Genomic DNA, 20,342 nt, shown 5'->3' on the forward strand with positions numbered 1-20,342 from the left:
GGTCATACAGCATGCCAAGGAGCTGCACACACAACAAGATGAACAGATGTGGCACACAGCGGCCAGACTGCTGGTGACACCGTTACCTGGCTGACTGATGACCACGTTTCAATATTCTGCTCTTTCAAGATTAACTCAGTCACTTCCACATAATACTGGCCCAACTGCTCCAACATCTTCAGCTCCTCTCCCTCCTGGACTTCCACAGCAGAAACTTGCTTTAGTAATTGAAGCACTGCAAGGAGGTCAAACGACTCCAGGACGGGTGTCTCTCCTTCCCTCAGAACAGTTGCCAAGACATCAAGAGCACCAAGAGCAACAGAGAGGTTCATGTCTTGGACATCAGTTGTGAAGACGTTCTCAGGAATCTGCCACGGGAAATATGTTTTAGTTCAGTGCAGAGCCCTGATTCTGCCTGATCATCAGCTATGCCTTGGCAATGCCCTGCATGCCCTCGCTGATGTGAGGACACCTGCCTGGCCAACCAGGCATATCTTAGGGGAAGGAGATCTGCCTCGACATTTTGAAATCTCTTGTCCAGCCTTTCAACCTCAGTGAGACGAATCAACCTGAAGCAACACTTTGCTTGTTTGATCACAGCACGAGTTACAGCTGTATTGGTCGCACTCTCCGACAGCAGCTCAGAAAAGGTCACAGGCGTAACTGCTGGCAAAGTGACCCCAAACACCAGCAGGAGCCAGCAAGCCCACCCCAACAGCTCCTGCCTGCTCCCGGTGTCAGCTGCCACTGCTGGGGCTGCAGGACTCACCACAGTCCTCTCTGCAAGCGTGTTCACACGGCCGACAACCGAATGGCTGGATCCCAGCTGAGCTTTTTTCAGTTGCCAGTACGCATCTGAGAATAAAACAAAAGCATAACCATTGCTGTGGTGTCTAGCAGTGTGGTTAACACGTGCCATGCTCAAAGCCTGGGGAATAGCCCTCAGATGGTGGGCAAGTTTGTAGGACAGTCAGGACAAGGAGACTTCACAGCTGTATTTTATTTCTAGTACAAGATCCCACCTGGAGAGACAGTCTAACACTTCTTTTCTGCCTCCTCCCCATGTCCCCCTGGCCAATGAGTCTGGAGATGCCTGGATTGGGAGGCACTCTACAGCATTGCATCCAGAAGCCATATAACGTGTACAACCATGCTTAACTGGAGAACAGCAAAATAACCTGTCAGAGTGCATGCAACTGAAGCAAAGTCACAGCTACAGCAAGTTTTGCATGCGATCTCTTCAGAGCAGACACAAGGCATCCCCATCACTGGCCATCATCCTAGCTAGGACCTCCAGGAGCGAATGCCGTGGAAGTAATGAATAAATAAATAACAGATGCTGTACCCTTGCTGTAGCGACAGATAAAAGGCAAAGGCTGCAAACAAGATGCGTAACTGAATCCACTGCTGCCAACTTCAAAAACTCGGCATTCCTCAACAGGCCCTGTGGAAACACAGACAAACAGAAGGCCCAGGTCCCCCAGAGACACGCCGTCCCCAGCAGGTATCACGTTTCCTCCAAGCAATCCACAAACCCCATTGAAGACAAAAGCTGTGGACTGCTCCTTAAGCAGCCCTAGAGCCAGAGCAGAGCAGGGACTGGGCTCAGAAACTGCTCCTGACCCGCCTGGTAAATCCTCTCCAGAAGCAACTTGGAGGAGGCGGCAGTGCCAGGTCCCGAGTTTGTGATTTATCAGTAATGTCCCACCAGTCTGGCTGAGAGACTGAATCCTCCCTCCCAGTACAGCGTCGAAGCACCGGGTGTGCAAACCCCAGGAAACAGCATCACTGACAAGTAAGCCATTTCTCTCGGTAGAAGAGAAAGCCTGTGATCAGCCCAGGACACCTGAACAGCTATCTTTGCTAGGGTCATTGCAGGGGTCTTCAATGACCAAGGGTTTAGTGATGACCGTGCCTTTAAGTATGATTTGTAAAGTCAGCCCAGCTCTGAATGTGCTTCTGCTTTCCTTCCCGAAGGAGAAGCATCATTCCACAAACTGCACCGAATTCCCTCTCTAAGGATGGGACTGGCTTCTCGAACTATCCCTGCGTGCCAACCCCCCACTGCAGAAGGGAGCTGAAGCAGCGAGGGGAATGAGACTTACCTGGGCAAAGAAACTGTGCGCTCACTTCCTGAACAGTGCGCTCAACCTCCAGAGTGTTTGAGCTCCACCCAAATACAAGGTCTTGCTCTACCACCCAGCACGACCGAACTTTCTCAATCTGCTCTGCGCCAAGGACTTTCTGCCAGATGTGCAAGTCAGTGATGTTCCCACTGAAGGACTCTTCCTCCCTGAAGGTGCCCCCCAGGGAATCTTGATCCTGCCCAATTATGAAAGTCCCCTGGCCGTAGATGGCCTGGGGGGTAGATGGCCCCACAGCACACAAACCGCTGGCAGACGCCCTCCTTTTACCGTCGGCATAGATGGCCCAGGTCCCGTTTTCCTGCTGCCAGGTCACACAGAAGTGATGCCACTGTCCATCAGCACGGAACATGGGCAGGTATGGGGAATGGTGCCCGTGGACTATGAGAGCAAATCGAACAAAGCCTTCCTCGTCGACAAAGCCACGGAGCTGGAACTCATTAATAAAAGCCGGCACAGCATAGGAGAAGATGGTAGCAATCTCCTGGGTCCTGGTGTCCCACTGGAGGTGGGCGCAGGCTGTGACAGCAGGCAGTGCTGGGAAGTCAGAGAGCACCTTCACATATTTTGTGTCTGTTTTGTCTCCGAATACCAGGACTGGTACAACGTGGTCCCCTAGAAGGAGAAATTTCAGCCAGCATAAAGGAAGAAGCATGGGCCAAAGCCTGTTCATCTTCCACTGGGATGAAATCATCATTTTCGTATGCCTCCTACTCAAGCTAAGAACTCACGGACCCTGCAGGCAAGGACATCCTGTAAGCATGCAGCAAGGCTTCTGCTTCCCCCGTGCCCGGAGGGGATCAGGAAAGCAGGCAAGCTGAGATTGCATCATTTCAGCAAGTGTAATTTCCAGAAACTTAGTTTTCTAGCAAATAGGATTGCAAACAATGAATATGGAAGGAACAGCATGTTCCCAAGCATCCCATGCTATAGCAACCAAGAGCATAGTCAAATAAGACCTTTGAGGCACCTGCCATGCGGTACCTTGCTGCTGGGGAACGCCCGTTCTCTTGGTCCTGTCTCTAACATCATTGCTCTGCAGGACCCGCAGGTCACGAATGGCGAGGCTGAGCAAAGCCAGACCTGCTTTACGGGGAGATGGTACAGGGGGACAGAGCAGAGGAGCCTCTTGGCAACTCCCTTCTGTTGCAATGCTTTAAAAAATCTTGACAGTGACCAGCTGATGTGCTGGGATCACTGTTGTTCACGCTGCCAGTTCCAGCTTGTGACTAAAGGTCCTAGGTTTTACCACAGTGACAATAAAAACCGAATGGCAACTTTTCCACTCGGGTTAATTTTTCAGAATGAAAAAGATCCAGCAGTGAACGTGTCTCCAAGTAGGCCAAGCCCACTTATACTCACGTCTCCATTTGGGTTTGTGTAGGACACCATCCCTTTCATTTAGCCAGACAGAACCTCTGATGTGGTGGGACTGCAGCAGTTTGCCAAAGGAAGCTTGCTCACTGTCTTGGGGTTCAAAAAGCAACTGAGCAAAGCGTTGCTCACAGTATCTGTCTGCATGCCACCAGTCCAAAGCAGTGGCCACATATTCGTACATGTGTCTTGAGGTCTCAATCGTGACAGGAGCAAAACCTGGAGAAAGACACACACAATGTGGAGAAACAGAAAGCCTCTCCAACCCACTTTTGTGCCACATACACTCCAGGGTCAGTCTCTTGCCGCATCCCCAAGAATTTACAAATGCTGCCTGGTGCACCCTGGAGGAGCTGAAGGCAGGAGCTCATTTCCAAATCCAGCCCTCGGGATGTTCAGTGGGCACAATGTGACAGAAAAGTCCAGACTACATTGGACCTAAAATGAGGGACATCTGTGAGTCTGCTCACAAACTGAATCGCTGGCCTAGGGCTGGAGCTGGGCACGCTTCTGTGGGACATGCAAAACCATGCCGAGCTCAGTCCAAAGAAAAAGCTCACTGTGGTACACCCAGGGATTGCCCTCAGGGTGGCTTGTTCAAAGCAGCTACGTACAAGCAAATTTTCTCATTTTATCCCCAATTCCCAGCTCCTACCGGCTTCTGCGTTTACAGATGCAGTTTGCAAGCACAAAATAATCTGGTTTGTTTGCAGTTACAGCGGCACAAAGAGTTACAGTGGCAGCTGAGCCGTACTTACCTGATTTTAGACAGTCATTTCATAGTTAGTCAAGCAAATACTTAGCTATGCAAATATAATTTCAGGCACAAAACAGGGTATCACAAAAAGGTTCTTTGTTTCTGCCACTGGACACCTTTTTATGTGTTGTTTCTCTCTGCTGAATATTGCTTGTAAAAACATACAGGAGTGCTGATAAAAACACTAACCTTTAGAAGTCTGATTCTTGGCAAGGGCTGCAAAGGCAAAGAGACTCCTGGACAGACTACCGACCTGTTGGGGAGGATGTTTTGTAACAGTCATATAAAGCATTAACGTTATCTCAAATACCGAAATTTTTAAAATCACTGTAAAACTCACCAGAAAGCTGAAGAACCAAGAATCAGGTCTCAAGTCTCTCCTAAACATGCTGACCAGCTGGAAAGCTTTCACCCTTTGCTAGAATAAACAAAATATTACTGGAGATGCATTGCAGAGACAGAAGCATTCTGCAGCAAGCTAGTTCTCAGACGAGGCTGCTTTCCTGAGAAAGTCTTGAACCAAAAAAGAGAAACCGACTCTCTGAAATACCTGTCCTGGGTAGTACCCTATCAAAATCATTCTCAGTTCTTCTTAAAGAACTCAAGGTCTCAGTTTAACATTTGTTTCCAGGATACAGAATAATTAATCATAAAACATATACAGATGTGCGATATTAATAGACAGGCAAGTTAGCAGAGCCTCTTTATCTGCATTAACTAAATAAAAAAGCCATCATAAATTGCATCGTTAAACAGCGTCACATCACTGGCAGCTTTTCTCGTTTCTTTTAAAGCCCACGCGAACACAGCACCAGAGCAGGTCCCGCAGCCCAGGGAATCCAGCCTCCGTGGGCACTGCCGGCACGGGCAGGCGGCGCAGTACGGCGGAGCCGTCCCCGAGAGCCGCCCCCTGCCCGGACCCGCCGCTGCGGCGGGACATCGCCCGCCTGGCCGCCGCACCGCGGAGGGAAAGGCCGAGTGCGCGGCTGTAGGAAACCTAGGGGAGTGGTAGATAAGGGTACGTAAAGACACCAACATGGAAACTGGCAACGTGACCTCCAATGCAAACAGGTCCTAGAGCTGTCTCTCGGCACTGACACCGCCAGCCGTGAGTAATCGCTTTGCTCCCCGTGGGACTCTCCTGCGTGCACAGTAAAAGCACACATTCAAGCACTTTGCTGCTAAGGGACTTAGGAGATCAGTTCTGAAGTCCCGACTCTAAACACGTTCCCAGTCTTCCAGAGTTCAGCACTGACTTTATAAACGCAGAGCACAGCCCCGAGCGCTGCAGGCAGCAGGCTGTCCGGCTCTGCGCTCCTCCGACGGGGGAGCCCCGCGCCCTGCGGCAGGCAGCACCGCCGCCCCCGCCCTGAGCCTGCAGCCCCCGCTCTTCGCTCCTCCCCGGAGGTCCCCGAAGATGCTACCACAGGAAACCTGCAACGTGGTCTGCGCAGAAAAATGAGGCAGCGGGGCAGTTACTAGCGATCCAGCCGGCAGCAAGGGGCTAAGAACGTACTGGGGAGCCCGGGGGAAGGGGGCTGGCTCCAGCACAGCCGCCGGCAGGACAAGCCCGAGAGCCGCGCTGGCAGCGGGAGCCGGCCGGGCGGCAGAGCGCAGCTCGGGGGCTTTGGCGGCGACGACCCCGACGGAGCGCGGGCTCCCGCGGCGGGGCCGCTCCGCTCCGCTCCGCGCCGCTCCGCTCCGCGGGGCCACCGCGCCCCGCTCGGCTCCCGCCCCGCGCCCCGCACACCGCTCCGCGCCCCGCAGCCGCCCGGCAGCACGCCCAGCCGCCGAGCCCCCGCCGTGCCGGGCGCCTCGCCCCGCGCAGCCCCGCTCCGCTCCGCCCGGCTCCGCCCGGCTCCGCAGCTCCCCCGCCCCGCACAAAGGCGCTGCCGTTCCCCGCGCCGGGCCCGCCCGGCCGCCCCCGCGGGCACGGCTGGGCTGGGCTGCGGCACGGAGCGGCAGCGGCCCCGCGGGGCCGGGGCTGGACCGGGCCGGGCCGGGCCGGGCCGGGCGGGCGGCGCCTGAACGGCGACACCGAGTGCCCGGGGCGGTGCTGGCCTCGGGCACCCCCAGCCCGCACCCCCCTCCCGGGACTCCCCCAGCGCACCCCGCTCCCCGACGCCCTCGCCCCGGCTGACAGCAAAGCACTCACAATCCTCCCCGCTCCGCAACCCGTGCTACCAGCGCGGGGGATCTTCTCCCAGGCAATCACTGCTCCATGGAAGTCCCCGATAAAGCTTCCCAGGAAAGCTGGCACGGGGTCTTGGCAGAAAAAGCAGGCGGTGGGGGAGTTACCAGGGATCCTCACAGTAGTGAGAGTCGAATATCTGCATGCTGAGGAGTGCAGGTGAGCAGGTCAGCTCTAGAGGAGATGTCTAGGAGGACAAAAAAAAGCCCGGCTGATACAATGAGCAGGGGCAGCGCTGAAAGGCAGAGTCAAACCGGCAGGAGCTCTGCAGGGCACCTCCAGCGCATCCCTCGTGTGATTTCCTCGCCGAGTGGCTTCAGCGTTCCGGCATTTCCTCAAGCCCGGGCCTGGGGCAGCCCCGGGGAGGACGTGAAGGCTGGAGGGCCCAGGCCACCTCCATGGGCCGGCAGCACTCCCTGCCTTGCAGGAGAGCGCTGCTCTTTTGGTTAATGCCTGCTCACTTTTGCTACAGCAACAGGCACACAGTTCCCACTCCTCCCCTCCAAGTGAATGCTTGAATCACACCATGGATTCACGGGCAACTGGCTTTTGTTCTTCAGGGTCTTCGTCCGGGAATGAAGGCAATTATCACATCCCAGCGCCCCTGCTCGCTGCAATAAATCTCTCACAGAAGAATGGACCTTGGGGGCAGCTGCTCCGGGCTGCTTAGTCACCACTGCCAGTTGGGAAACGGCCTGGCACTCGCAGACAGCGCAGCACAGAGCGCCAAAGCCTCGCGAAGCTGCGTGGCAGCACCGGGAGAGGGCTCTGCGACTCACTGCGGTTTGGCCAAAACTGGGTCCTACTCCCTCTGCGATGGAGGGAGCAAGGGTATGAGGCAGAGCCCAAGTTTACACCAAAGATCTTCAGAGGAAAAGTGCAAAGTCTTTTTCAAACTTATGGCTGGATTAGTTTTAACAAGAGTTAGAGTTCCCCAGCAGATAGTAAAATATTTTCTTTATGCCTGTATCTCAGACAGAATTAAACACCTTTTGTAACAGCCCTGAATGCAGTTTTCTGGTAGCATTAGAAATGGAATCCAGCCCACAGCCTCCAGCATCGCTTCTCTTTTCTATAGCCATAAAAATAAACCATCCTCTGTGCACAAGCAGAGAGGTGAAGGAAAGTTTCCTGTGCCCACTGAATGCCACCTGAGTTTCTACCCTCACCTACACAAGCTCTTTGGATTTAAATGTCAACTAACTTCCATAATCACACACTGGACTTTCAAATAAGACTTGACTCCATGCTTTGGCTGGAATCAAGGACAGCTCTACAGACTGGCAAGAACGCCTTGCTGGCATTTCAAAGGAAAGGCGACAGCCAGCAAGTGGAAACTAATAATTGGCACCTCGTTGCCCTTTCACCTAAAATCATTGCCTTTTCACCTAAAATCATTGCCTTTTCACCTAAAAGGCCCCAAAGAGCGCAGGCTCCTGGGCTGCTGAGCAAGTCCAGAAAGCGGGGTCCAGCGCCTGGCCTGCTGGACGCTTCCTTTGGACCTCTCAGCTCTCCGGAGGATTTCCTGCACCCACATGCACACGTGGGCACTGCCATCTGTTTGCTCCTTGCCATGGCAGCAGAGTCATCACCACCAGTGCTGGTAATTCGTCATTGTATCGGCACTAATTCCCCCAAAGCAAATACTCCAGCCAGTCAGCTGTCTCCTTAAGGCAACTGCGGTTCCTGAAGTCAGCCTCCATTCATACATCTCAAAATAAATTAGAAATAACAGAGCTCTTGGAGTTAAGAGATGTCCATCCAGTGCAAGAAGACCTTGGCAAGCAGACATATGACCCTGGGATGGTTAGATGGTAAAATCCCAACGTACTTTTAATGCCTGTAAATCTCTCTAATAAGCAGCTGAGCAAAGGGCACATTGTGTTGCGCAGTTTGGGTGATGCTGTCACTCTGGGTTAGCTTGTTTTTAAATAGGTTGCAATTCTGTTTACATGCAGTCAATTTAAAAAATCAGCTCAGGTGCATTTTAAGAAGTGTTATCCTTACCAGTTCATAAACCCTGATCTGCCACCCTCAAGGCACATCTTTCACACAACCCTTGGAAGAGCTTCCCAGCACATGGGCTAGCAACGTGTTAATCTTTATAAATCAAATATTTGCCAAGTGGAGTAGAAAGCCATGTGTCTAAGCAAGATGCATTGAAAAACGGAACAAAGCGCTGTGTGTGTCAGAGATCACTAGGTCATGTTGCAAGCCTGTCCTTTGCAGAGTTATCCTTCGAAATAACATTTCCCTAGCCCAGCTGTAGATGTTATTCTACTCCAGCATTTGTTTTTTCCCACTTTTTACTGCATAAAACTGACCCTCTCTTTGACCCAGCTCCTCCTCATGGAGTTTAATGTCACGCAAACTTTGTTTGAATTAGATTCGGTTCTGAGCTGAGACAGGGCTTGCCAAGTGTTGACTTAGGAGGCACTGGCAGAAGAGATGCAGACTTACCTCCCCCCGCCCCACAGTACTGGGGCTGTGAAAGTATGGCACACGCTGCCGTATCTCAGTTCTTTTGCACTTCCACACATCTGAAAATTTCACGAGCTGCTGTTTGGTGCTGATGCCTCACACCGATACCAGCGCTGCTTCTGCAGTTCAAAGCTTCCTGGGCACCCTTACTTATCTGCATATGGATGTTTCTCTGCTTCTGCAAGGGATACTTCTGTCATAGGGTTTGGAAGGAACAGAAAGCACAGAGTCTCCACCCTAATAAACCATCTTCAGCTGTCCAACTACTTATTATTCAGAAAGAAGAGTGAAGCAGTTGCTGCTTCTCTCTTGGCTAACGCTGAGTACCTGAAAAGGGGCAGTTGGGCTGTTTGTCAGTGCACAGGTAAGAATTTGAGCCTCCTGCTGCCTCTAATTCAGGCATTTCCTTGAGGAGCACAGACAGAGCCCAGACGTCTCTCACATGCAGAAACTAAAACTCCAAGCTGCTTCTACGAGGCCAAAACACTTCTGCTTTCCAGTTCCACCAACAAAGCTTTCCACCAGATGCCATCCACCCCAGCATGAGGGCATTGCGAATGGGCAGTTTGTAACTTCCACAAATAAAAGTGTGTGGCAGATTTAAGGCTGAGAATGGACACGGAATCTACCACGGAAACAGGAACAGGACTAATGGATTTCTGAGCGGGTTCTCTGCCTGTATATTTAACACACCCCTGGAACAGACGCGTCCGTGCTAAAGCTCCTCTCCTTTTCCTTCCCACAGCCCTGGGATTCCCGTGTGTAAAGAGAAACGGGACCTTGCTGTCCCATGAACTCCAGCTGGCTGAAAGGCCGCTGGCTTCTGGTCCTGCAGGACCTCCAGGTCAGCTCTCCCAAAAGAAGATTCATCGGTATTCAGGAAGCAATTAACACTGCATTGCAGTGATCTGGTCACGGCACAACTTCCCGCTGTTCCAGCTAACAGAGACATCAGTCCAGGACATCCCACGTCTGTCACTCCAAGCAACCTGTTAACACACGTTATCACTCTCACATGGATCAAGCTATCAGAAGCAGCAGTGCTTGGAAAAATCTGGACAAGTCTTCCACCTCCTCTGGACAAAGTCACAGCATCACCACCTAACATCCACGCACTCATTACCCAGAAGACCGGTCTGTAACTACACAGCAACCACTGACTGGCCAAGCGAGCTAGCAGCAGTCATCAAGTGCACAATTTGCTCTTTGGACTTTGGATCGTGGATGCAATTTCACATTCACAGCTCTGCAGGAGAGAGACAGGAGGACATGTGTTCAAGCTAATTCTTCAGGTTTCCAAACGAGCGTACTTATTCTGCACACCAAAGGTCTACGCTGATTTGCTTTTATGGCCAGACACCTGCATGTTTGGCAATCCCATTATTTGTCCAGTTCTCTCAATTTCCTCTCCCCCTCTCCTTTCAAGTCTGTCACATCAGGGTTGACCAAACTTCCTGATGCTACAAGCTTCACATCAAGAGTCTGGTATGTCAGGGATATGTCCCTCAGGAAGCTGAAGGGGAGAGGGCACAAGTTCACAAGCCAGAAGAGTAATACCTCCCCAAGGGGACAGAGTGACCCAAGCATCTAGGTCTCAAGAGCCTGTCTGTACCGGCCCACCTCCTCGTGCAGCAGAACGTACAACTCACCCTGCAGTCCTCACCCCACTGTGCCCCCGTTAGCAGCAACGTGGCCTGCCTTCAGCACACGAGTCACACCTCAACTGCTTGCAAATAAGAAGCCATGCAAGAGCTCTGCAGTGAATATCTGTGTCTCCTCTCCCTGTTTTGTGCACTGCTGAAAGTACAGTTTGGGATCTGTCACTGAAGACCCACAGCAGACATTGCTTTGTGGCATATGGCAATCGTAAGTTATATGCCTGGGGAGATGGAACTGATAGCAAGGAAAAGACTTTCCTAATTTACCTCTGTGGCTTTCCTGATGCCTGTGTTTTGGAAGAACTCCTGTGCCAGCAGAAAAAAAGTTGGAGACTTGCTGATCAATTTAGTTTATTCTAATAGTGCACTCTAAAATGGCTGAGGTGGTCAGCTGCTTCCCTTCCAGTTTCAGTACTGGTCACAAGGAGCGGCTGAGACTACTTGTGTTGCTGCATTGCTTTAGGGCCTTTGTAGGGTTGGTAATTCGGGAGACTTTTAAACATTCAGAGTGCCAAGTATGGAGTATCGCCCATACTTGGGCTTAGAATTTGTATGAGTTGGGTAAAAAGTCTCTTCCACAGATGCTGGTGCTTAGTCCTAGTGCTGGCTAAGCAACGCAGAACTCCCACCGCAGCTTCGGCGCGCAGAGCCCCGCTCGGCGTTTATTTCCTATGACACACCACTGACAACTACAAGACACCTCAGCTGAGAAGAAAGTCTTTCCTCCACAACCCCAGGCTTACATTTCTAAGGTCAATGATCCTATTCCAGTGCTATTTTGCTTTCTAGACTTGTTTGTAGAGTTAGATTTAACCAGGGTTTTATTTTGTTGGTTTTGTTTCTTAAATGCCCCCAAGTCTCAGTGAGGTTTGTTTCAACAATCTCTTGCGGACATGCCAGCCTTAATCTCACTCTTCCAGGCCCGTCTTATTGTCTGGGATGAAAGCGCAGCACAGAGCCTCCCCTGCTAATTGCCAGCTCTCTGTTTCCCAGTGGCAGGTGTATTGTCTGGAGAACAGACCCAATTGTGTCCCTGCGCAGTAGGGCATCAGCTGCTGATATTAGAGAGCCTTTCAGGGGAGCTTGGGCACGGCTGGTTATTTACTGCCATCATTTATAACAAATCTGTGTAGCCTAGAAACTTTTAATAGAAAAAATAGGACCTGCTTTTATTATTCATCTTTCTTTGTTTTTTTTCTCAAGCTACTAACTACTCCTAAATCTCCCATCCTCCTACCAGCAAGACAGGGCATTTGATTCTGATCCTCTTTGAAACACTAAATCTCTCTGATATCCTTTTTCCACAGTTTTCTAATAAAGGGGTTTTGCTGGTTTAACCGGACACCCACTGTGGATCTACTTTAACCTGTAATCACAGCTAGCAAAAAGTTTGCAAACTGTTCTTCCTGTGGGGTGCATTCTGAAGCAACGGGGCTAGTCAATCTGCACGGGCTCAGATTCACAAACATGACGGAGAGATGGTTTATATCCTCTGGAGATTCTGAGTAACAGCCCTGAGGCAGGGAGCTCGCTTTGGGGGACAGCAACTCTGTGCCTGCTTTATCAAGTAAAAAGAGGGGCTGTGGTGCTCAGACGGAGTGAGGAAAGGCAGCAGCAAGGGAGCTCCTGAGAGACGAGAAGAAAAAGTACAAGAACAGTATTAGACCCAGATTGCATCTGTCTTTCCCATTTTTCACATTAAGGGGTAAAGCTTTCCATACGTGACTGTTGCACAACGGCAGAGCTCCAGCCAGTACTGCAGCACCATGCGACCAGAAACGCAACAGACCATTAAGCAGATGGCCCCAGTTTTCGCTGCAGGAACCTGGCAATAGAGAAACCATCTCTTTACTGGATTTAATCACGTCAGTCACAAGACAGGAGGGAGAGTCTACAAAAAAACGGCATCAGCAGTTCCACATCAACTTACAGGAATACAGATGTTGAGAAAGAGGAAGCGTCTTGTGTCTGGCTGAGCCCCGGGTGCCTCCGCAGTTTTGGAGCAGTGGTTCGGTCAGACTAGCACAGGCACCTGCAAGGAGGTTTCCCCTTATTTCTGCTCTCTCCCACACTGTGCAACGTCAATACGTGCAGCCAACAACCAGTGCTGGGAGACCTGTGCCAACACGCAGGTATCGTGCCAAGGAGCATGAGCAGCCCTGAGGGACACGGTGGTCCCCTGGGGCCGCGGTGCCTCCTTGGAGACCCTCCCTGGGCTGGCCATGGAGTCACAGCACCTCCCTGCAGAACGCGCTCTTGCCTAGCAAAGCAGGCCGACCCACACACAAAAATACCTTATGGCTATTTATACAAAGCAACAGTGAGTGGTAAGAAAAGTAATTATGGCTTTTATAGCTTAAAAAGGATGTGACGCTTTGCTTCCACCAGGTACAGAGTGAAGCTTTTTCCCAGTGCCAGATAATAAATCCTGTGAGGCTGGAATGATCAGTTCAGCAGTTGATCAGCTGCCGTCAGTATCTGAGCTACTCTCGGTTTTACCTCTAGGATGTTCGGTGGCTCCTGTTGTCATCCCAGGGAAGACAAAAGCATTTTGGGTCCCATGGGATGAAATACAGACTCAGCTCCAAAGCAGCATTATGGGTTTATCATCACTTGTCCATTTGAATGAGACAGTCGGACACTTCCCTACTCATCAGCTCTTCCCATCTTTGTCAGAATCAGGACGTTAAGCTGGATTCCTGCCACAGAGATACCAGTAATAAAGGTTAAATGCGGATATTTAGGGCTATAAATTACAGACCACGGAATTATAAAATTTGCACAGGTGTTATAATAGAAGCTCCACATGTTGCGTTGAAGCTCACAGAAGAGAGCCATCTCTTCTAACGCTGCCTCGGCTTTCCCTGCCCAAGGAGGAACGAAAGGGTGGTACTTGGCAATGAAAGCACAGAAAGAACCGAAGATTCACAGGACGTGCAATTGCTCCCTCACGGACAAGTCACTGCTCAGATTAGGCTGTCACACGCTCGCCTCCTTCCATCCCTTTTGGGTGCAATCTTGGCGATCGTTTAGATTTTCTAGCCCAGTGCCAACTTTACTGTACTCACCTGCTTCCTGCAGGCAGAGAGGAAAGAACGCAGCAACCTCGGTACAGACCCGCCCTTAGATTACGAAGGGACAACCGGCACATAAGGCATTCTCAAAGCTAGGAAGGCCCCAGTCTGACAGCTTGCCTGTTTCTAGGAGACTCCCTTTACTCTTCCCAGCCATCCCTGCTGTAGCTGAGCCTGACTCCGACATTTGGAAGGCGCCGAACCTGCTAGAGGACACCGATATTCTCAGACAGGAGCAAGCAGAGCCAGGGAAGCTGTGGGCTGTGATCCACACACACCTGCAAGAACAGCAGCATCTGCAGCAGGTTGTTTTTCCAGAGCTAGGCATCGCTCCCCACTTCCCTGCAGTTTTCTTCTTGCTGGATTGCAGTACTCCTGGCTGCCCAGCTCCCCATCACCCCAGTTTAAGACTGGGTCCTGGCTGCCCAGCTCCCCATCACCCCAGTTTAAGACTGGGTCCTGGCTGCCCAGCTCCCCATCACCCCAGTTTAAGACTGGGTCCTGGCTGCCCAGCTCCCCATCACCCCAGTTTAAGACTGGGTCCTGGCTGCCCAGCTCCCCATCACCCCAGTTTAAGACTGGGTCCTTGCTGCTCAGTGTTCCCACTGTATTTTTCTTCCCACCTCACTCACATTTAGTGGCATTCCTCAGTGCAAACGGGAGACACTTTTCCTGCAATGCGGCAGGTCACAGCTATAATATATATATACAACCTCTACCTGCTGCTCCAAATGTTTTCTGCAAATGTGAACACTTACAGGTTACCAACACCTATTTTTGGAAGTTTAGCCTGTCTTAATAATGGCTGTACCTCTGCAGTCATGTTCAGTCAACTCAAATGCATATTCACAGTCCAGATGGAGACTCCCCACTTCAAATCCCTTTTAATGACACGCAGCAGCATCTCAGGGAGCGGCAGAGACCTCTTCATACCTGAAACTCTCTTCCTCCTCTTCCAACTCATGTAGTTTTGCCAGCTTGTTCTGCCAGAACCTAAATAAAGCTGAAAACTTATTCCAACACTACAGAAGGACTTTCGCAATTGTCAACAGAACACCAGAAATTCAGGCACTTCTCCTAAACAATATTGACAAGTGATAGACAGTAGCATAATGATTTGAGTATCATAACACTAGAAAATAGTCTAAGATCAGCACTGGACTTTCTCAATTTTCTAGCATCCTATAGCATTTAGCTGAAAGCAAGCAAAGGGCTCCCCATGTACTTCATTTGTCCCCCTCCCCTGGAGGGAGACAGCCTATTTCTTACGTCTACACCTCTGCCAGCTCCTTTTCCCCACTCAGAAAATGGTTCTTTCAGAAATTCTTGGGGACTTGCTTCACATTTCAGTGCATCATCCCCTGGACCACACTTGTCTGCTCCCAGCTTCAACCTCTTCTTTCAGTCTGCAAAGTAATGAAGACATCCTCTTGGACTCAGGTCAACTCTCGATTTCCTGTAATGAGTTTGAACACCTCAAATACATCTCCTGCTTTTGGAAGCTACAGTTGCACAACAAAGAAAATCCCTGAGAGATCACCTTCTGTCCCGACCTGGGCAAGCACTTACTTGATTAGCTTTGTTTTAGCCACAGGTTGGTAAAGTTTTAGTCTATCTAGTTCTGATCTTGTCAGAATTGTATTTAAATTCTTCTGACAGATTCTTGGCCTGCAGCTTGTTAACAGATCGTTGTTGAGGCAAGATGTTTGAAATTAGAGTGGTTTTGAACAGGAGAGACACATGGTGCATTTATTCTCCAGTTCAGTGATTATCTCTCTGCCTGGCTCCACTCCTAACACAAGTTCACCTTGGGACATTACGGGAGTTGCTGGCTAGTTTGGGAACTAGTGAGTGTGTTTGTTGGAATATGCACAAGACACAGCCGTGACCGGGTTCAGGCACAACTGCAATATGTGCTTTCAGCTTCTGGACAATTTGCATTGCCTCTGGCCAGCTCTAATGAAAATCAGTCCCATGCAGGGCTGGATGGTGCAGGGCCCCATGTATTCTCCCACGAGTTCTGCAGACAGACGTTGAGTGTAAGGGCAGTCAGCCATTCCATTATCTGGACTTCGTGCAGCAGAGATACAAGTGTGGCTACTCACAGCACGAGAAAGCATTTCCTAGGTTTCTCTAATTGACTGTCACTTCACGTGCGTGTGCCAGGGGTGATTTGTCACCTTTCATTTTGAACGGCTGTAGGCACCAGTCCCATAGCCACAAGCTACTGGGCACCACACTCCCACCAGCGCTATACTGGGGTCCTTGCTGACTTCTACCTAGCAGGGCTGCAGGCTTCACTGCTGTACTGCGGAGCACTCCAGACTGCCTCGGAGCCTGCAGCTGTTGGGCTGACTGGGGCCATCAGGGCTGTCTGGCTGTCCTTTGAAAACCTTCAACAAACAGGTTTAGGTGCCAAGCGATTCCACCAGAGAGTGCTGGAACAATGGAACCCTCTGCCCATCGCTCTATTCCGTTACATAAAACCAATCCTGCCTCTACACGATCAAAAGCCTCATCTGCTAAAACTTTACTTTTTCCAACTCCCTTATTCTAGAGAGCAAAAAATTGACTGATGATTTACACTTGTTACCCTGAAGAAACAGCATGTTTGTCTTTCATACGGCAAGAGCAGGTGCAGGCTTCGTAGACCAAAACTGTACTGAAGATTTTGTTAAACATTCCAAGTTACCCCATGTCTCTTTATATAAGGTCCAAGAATTTAAGATGTCATTTGGCACTCACGCACAAAGAAAGCACTGAATACAAAACTGGGAAACCAGGCAGGGTATAAATGCAGACACTAAAATACCTGGGAGTTTATACGTTACATACACACACATACTGTAAAGACATGGGCTTCAGCTTGAATGCCCACCTGTTGAGAAAAACACTACCATTCCTTGTATCCCAAGTAAGTTTTTAAAAATGTGTCTGGAGTGCTATTTAACTTCCCTGTCAGATGTCTTGTAGGATGATAAACCTGGATTGCAGCTTTGTTAAGGCTAGGAACAGACTTCAGGACTGCTTTAAAAAATAAAGAGAAAAGTTTGCATTCTTCAGGCTTCGGCACAGTTCAGCATACCAGGTGACGGTACGCCCTGAAGGCATTTAGCCCTAGATTTTCAAAAAGGGTATTTCACACAGTGCAAAGCTGACCTTCCTCATGCTGAACAGAACCCGCTGAACAGACCATTTACCGTCTGTCAGGAGACCATGCAAGCAGTCCTTTATATATTGGCCCAGAACCTTAAAAATTCATTTAACTTGACACTCTTTTCCCCAGTGTGCTTTCTTCTAATAACTTTTAGACTTACCAAGCTCTTCAGAACAGGACCATCACATCACGTCTCTTCCAACCCAGTACAGTGGGTACCCAGTGATAGTGGTTATGCCTAGGGACGCCACCCATTACCCCATCATCTGTTCAGGGCAGTTGTCAGGGTTTAACGGTCCTGATACCAACTGCACCTGGGGACTCTGAAGGACTGCAGAAAACATGAACAAGACATCTGTGTATGCAGTGGAGGGCATCAACCCAGAAGCAAAGTTGGCAATGCAACGGGTGTGAAAAAGACCATGTAAGATGTTCAGAAAAGATCTTAAGACCATCAGTTGTATCTACGTAAATGGGACTGGAAATAGGTATCCTAGAAAGTTGAGAGGGAGAAACAAGCATTTGTCTGAATCTCAGCCAGCCATTGACCGGCAATAGATGGAGCTAGTGGTGCACTACGACGGCTTTGAACTAGGGAAGAGACGGACTTGCACATCTGCAAAAGAGCCAGTTGGGTACCTGGGAGGATAGGAAAAGACACTATATTACTAGAAGGTAAAACAATAATTGTAGGACATCTGCTTAGTTGTCAAGGACCAAGAGGGAAATAAAGCTGTTGTCCCCTCTAGCTAAAACCTGCTGTTTCTTTTTCCCCAGACTCCCAACCACCAACTGCTCTACAGTTTGTATGCCAATCCAATTTTGACGCCTGTAATTCACCCCAGAGACTGCTTATTTTAACTTTATCAAGTGAAGAGAAAAACAACTGTGTTAGAATAAAAAAGAGCATCTGGCAGCAGGATATTCTTTCTCTCAGACAGCTTCCCAGCCTAACCGGTGTACAAGAAAATGGGATTTTAGTTACTCAAGGGCTGAAAGAAGGGGAAGAAGAGAGCGCAGAGCACAGGTTCTCTGTGTGCTTATCTTAAAGATGGTCTTTCGTGGTCTGTTGGAACAAATGCTCTCAGTATATTGCGCTCCACCTCAAACCGGGCAGCCAAGCCTCATCTAGGGCCTACAGGACACAGCAGCGATGAATCCACACACAGGACATTCTGTCCAATGTAGCCTATGCCAAAAAAGTGACCTCTGGAGCTCCACCAGCTTAGCAGTATAAGCCCAGGAGCACCCAGCCCGCGCAGGACAGAGCAACACGGCTTTCTGATGGTTAACAGAAACCAAAGGGCACTTGGAAAAACAGACATGTCCGTTCCTTTTTCTAGATTTCAAGAATCAGGCGCCTTTCCCCGCTCCTCAGCGACTTTGAGCAATGCCAGCACATGTCACAGCGTTCACCACCTGCAAGGTGTCCTCAGTGAGAGCTTGTAAATCACAGGATCTCTCGTTTCCCTATCCCTAACATAAGCTGATTCTTTTGTATTTCATTGCAGGACTTTCCTATTCACTGGCAGGGGCTAGTGCCACGCTTGGCCCTGCAGCTCCTCCAGTCTGAGCACTGCTGGTGGTTTTTTGTTGCAAGACTGGCACAATCAAGGAAGAGGTTGGGGTTTGGTTTTCTTCCCTGTGGCTGTTTTTGTTCCCTCCCATTGGCAAGTATTTTTGAGCATTGGAGGAAAAGGCCGACATTGCACAACAGCTTTGCCCACCCACCCCATTTTTGTTTGTGTACTTTCATCTGAATAACACACTGATGGAGAACACTCATTTTTAAGTAATTAGGAGGGACACTGCAGATGTAGGTTTGGCATGGACACACGGGACCCTCGCTTCATTTTTAGGCCATCTGCTAATTGGGTACTGTTCAGAGGGAGTCTGCAAGATGTCTGACTCGTTTCTGATGCAAGAGCCATCGCTCCTCCTGGAATGAAACGCAGGCCTGCTCCTCTCAGCAACGCCACCTACTCTAACGACGTCGTGTTCTGAGCATTAACCACCTCAAGAGGGAAGACACTTCACTCGGTAAAATACTTGGAGAAAGTTTCCTTTAGGCAAGAAGCCAATGCACTACTTACGTTCTTGTGTTGTTCTTGAAGAGAGAAGGCCTCATGTAATTAAAATGTAACGTTTGGAACAAGTAACATTTTACTTTATTTTTCTTTAATCAACAAGATTTTTCATTTCAGGCACGTATACATCTAGAGAGCAAATCAGATATGTGATAGATTTTGGAAAAATCTCACTACCTGTCTGCATTGCTTTAAAACGCATCCTTTCTTGAGAAGTTGCCACAAGTTCTTTTCTCTACAGATGCATTAGGGCATTCCTTTTAACGGGTCAGTAAGCTGGAGCGAAAGTTAAAACGGAGGTCGGATGTAGTTTACCCAGAAAATACTAAATTAATTTTACAGACCTCCTTCACATACAGCAGGACTTCCCTAATTTTGAAAAGGGGCATTAATCTTTTTTCTTTCACCATATAACCATTACACTAACAGCACAGCAATTTTAAGTAGGTTTGCATTTTCTCGTGCAATTATAGGTTCTTTATAAGATTTAAACATAAAAGTTTGGGATTTTTTTCCCTTTTTGTCCTTCATCCATCCCTTAGTTTTCTTTGAAAGTCTCAAAGCTTTTTACAAAACCCATCAGACAAGTCCCGCAACCCAGTAAAAGCAGTATTACTGCCATTTTAAATACGGTAAAAGAAAGGCAGAGGAAGGAGTCACAGGACAGCCCCAGTTTACACACGAAAGCGTGGTCAGAGCCCGGACGCCCACCTCGCCCGTTCCCATCCTTCCCTACCCTGACCAGGCCTGTCCCCCGGGCCCATGGGCACCTTCTTGGCGAGCGATCCCTGGAGCGCGCCGGGGACGAGCGGCGAGGGAAGGGGGCGAGGCGGCTCGCTCAGTGGTACAGGACAGACCGGCAACTGCTCCCTGTAAATCACTCGGAAACTGAGGTTGGTCTGTGCAGGCTTTGCCACGGTCGCCTCGGCCTGGAGCAGCACCAGCGCCCGCTGCCCAGGGCTCAGCCACCCCCAGCCCCACGCCGGCCCCGTCCTTCCCTCCCCGTCCCCCGGCGGCCAACGCGCCCTCACCCACGGCCGTGCCGAACTGCGCGTTCAACATCCAAGTGACGACCGCGCCCTGTGCGCGGTGCCGGCTGCCCCACGCGTGTGACAAACCCCCCTCCTCGGAAACCAGAGGGCTGCGGTTAAAGCTGCCCGTTACCACGACGCCGACAGGCCCCGGCGCCAGGGGCAGACGCGGACACAAACCGCGGCAGAACCGAAGCCAGGCACATCCCCCGCAGGGACGTCCGAGCCCCCGGCCGCGGGTCGCGGTCCCTCCCCAGCGCCCCCCGGTCGGGAACCCCGGAGAGCCGCTCCCGCCGGCAGGGCCCGGCCCTGACCGCCCGGCACCGCTGGAGCCCAGCGCCGCCGCCGCCGCCGCCATTTCGCGGGCTGCGGGCAGGCAGAGGCGGTC

At 50.5% G+C, this 20,342-nt stretch overlaps 1 protein-coding gene across 1 annotated transcript in view; it reads right to left on the reverse strand.

Annotated features, from left to right (window-relative positions):
- ADGRD2 (adhesion G protein-coupled receptor D2) overlaps positions 1–20,331 on the reverse strand; it is a 45,212-nt gene extending 24,881 nt beyond the window's left edge. Inside the window, exons 1-12 of the mRNA XM_072882881.1 lie at positions 14,491–20,331; positions 13,800–13,957; positions 13,105–13,304; positions 12,536–12,637; positions 12,327–12,430; positions 4,616–4,693; positions 4,465–4,528; positions 3,507–3,737; positions 2,106–2,759; positions 1,346–1,444; positions 770–855; positions 87–368 (exon numbers count right to left, since the gene is read on the reverse strand). Of these exons, the coding sequence (XP_072738982.1) occupies positions 87–368; positions 770–855; positions 1,346–1,444; positions 2,106–2,759; positions 3,507–3,737; positions 4,465–4,528; positions 4,616–4,693; positions 12,327–12,430; positions 12,536–12,637; positions 13,105–13,135 (1,731 nt within the window). The 5' untranslated portion in view covers positions 13,136–13,304; positions 13,800–13,957; positions 14,491–20,331. The remainder of the gene's footprint in view (positions 1–86; positions 369–769; positions 856–1,345; positions 1,445–2,105; positions 2,760–3,506; positions 3,738–4,464; positions 4,529–4,615; positions 4,694–12,326; positions 12,431–12,535; positions 12,638–13,104; positions 13,305–13,799; positions 13,958–14,490) is intronic.
- Between the last annotated feature and the right edge of the window lie 11 nt (positions 20,332–20,342).

The sequence above is a fragment of the Ciconia boyciana genome, chromosome 18, assembly GCF_034638445.1.
Source record: "Ciconia boyciana chromosome 18, ASM3463844v1, whole genome shotgun sequence".
Classification (NCBI taxonomy): Eukaryota; Metazoa; Chordata; class Aves; order Ciconiiformes; family Ciconiidae; genus Ciconia; species Ciconia boyciana.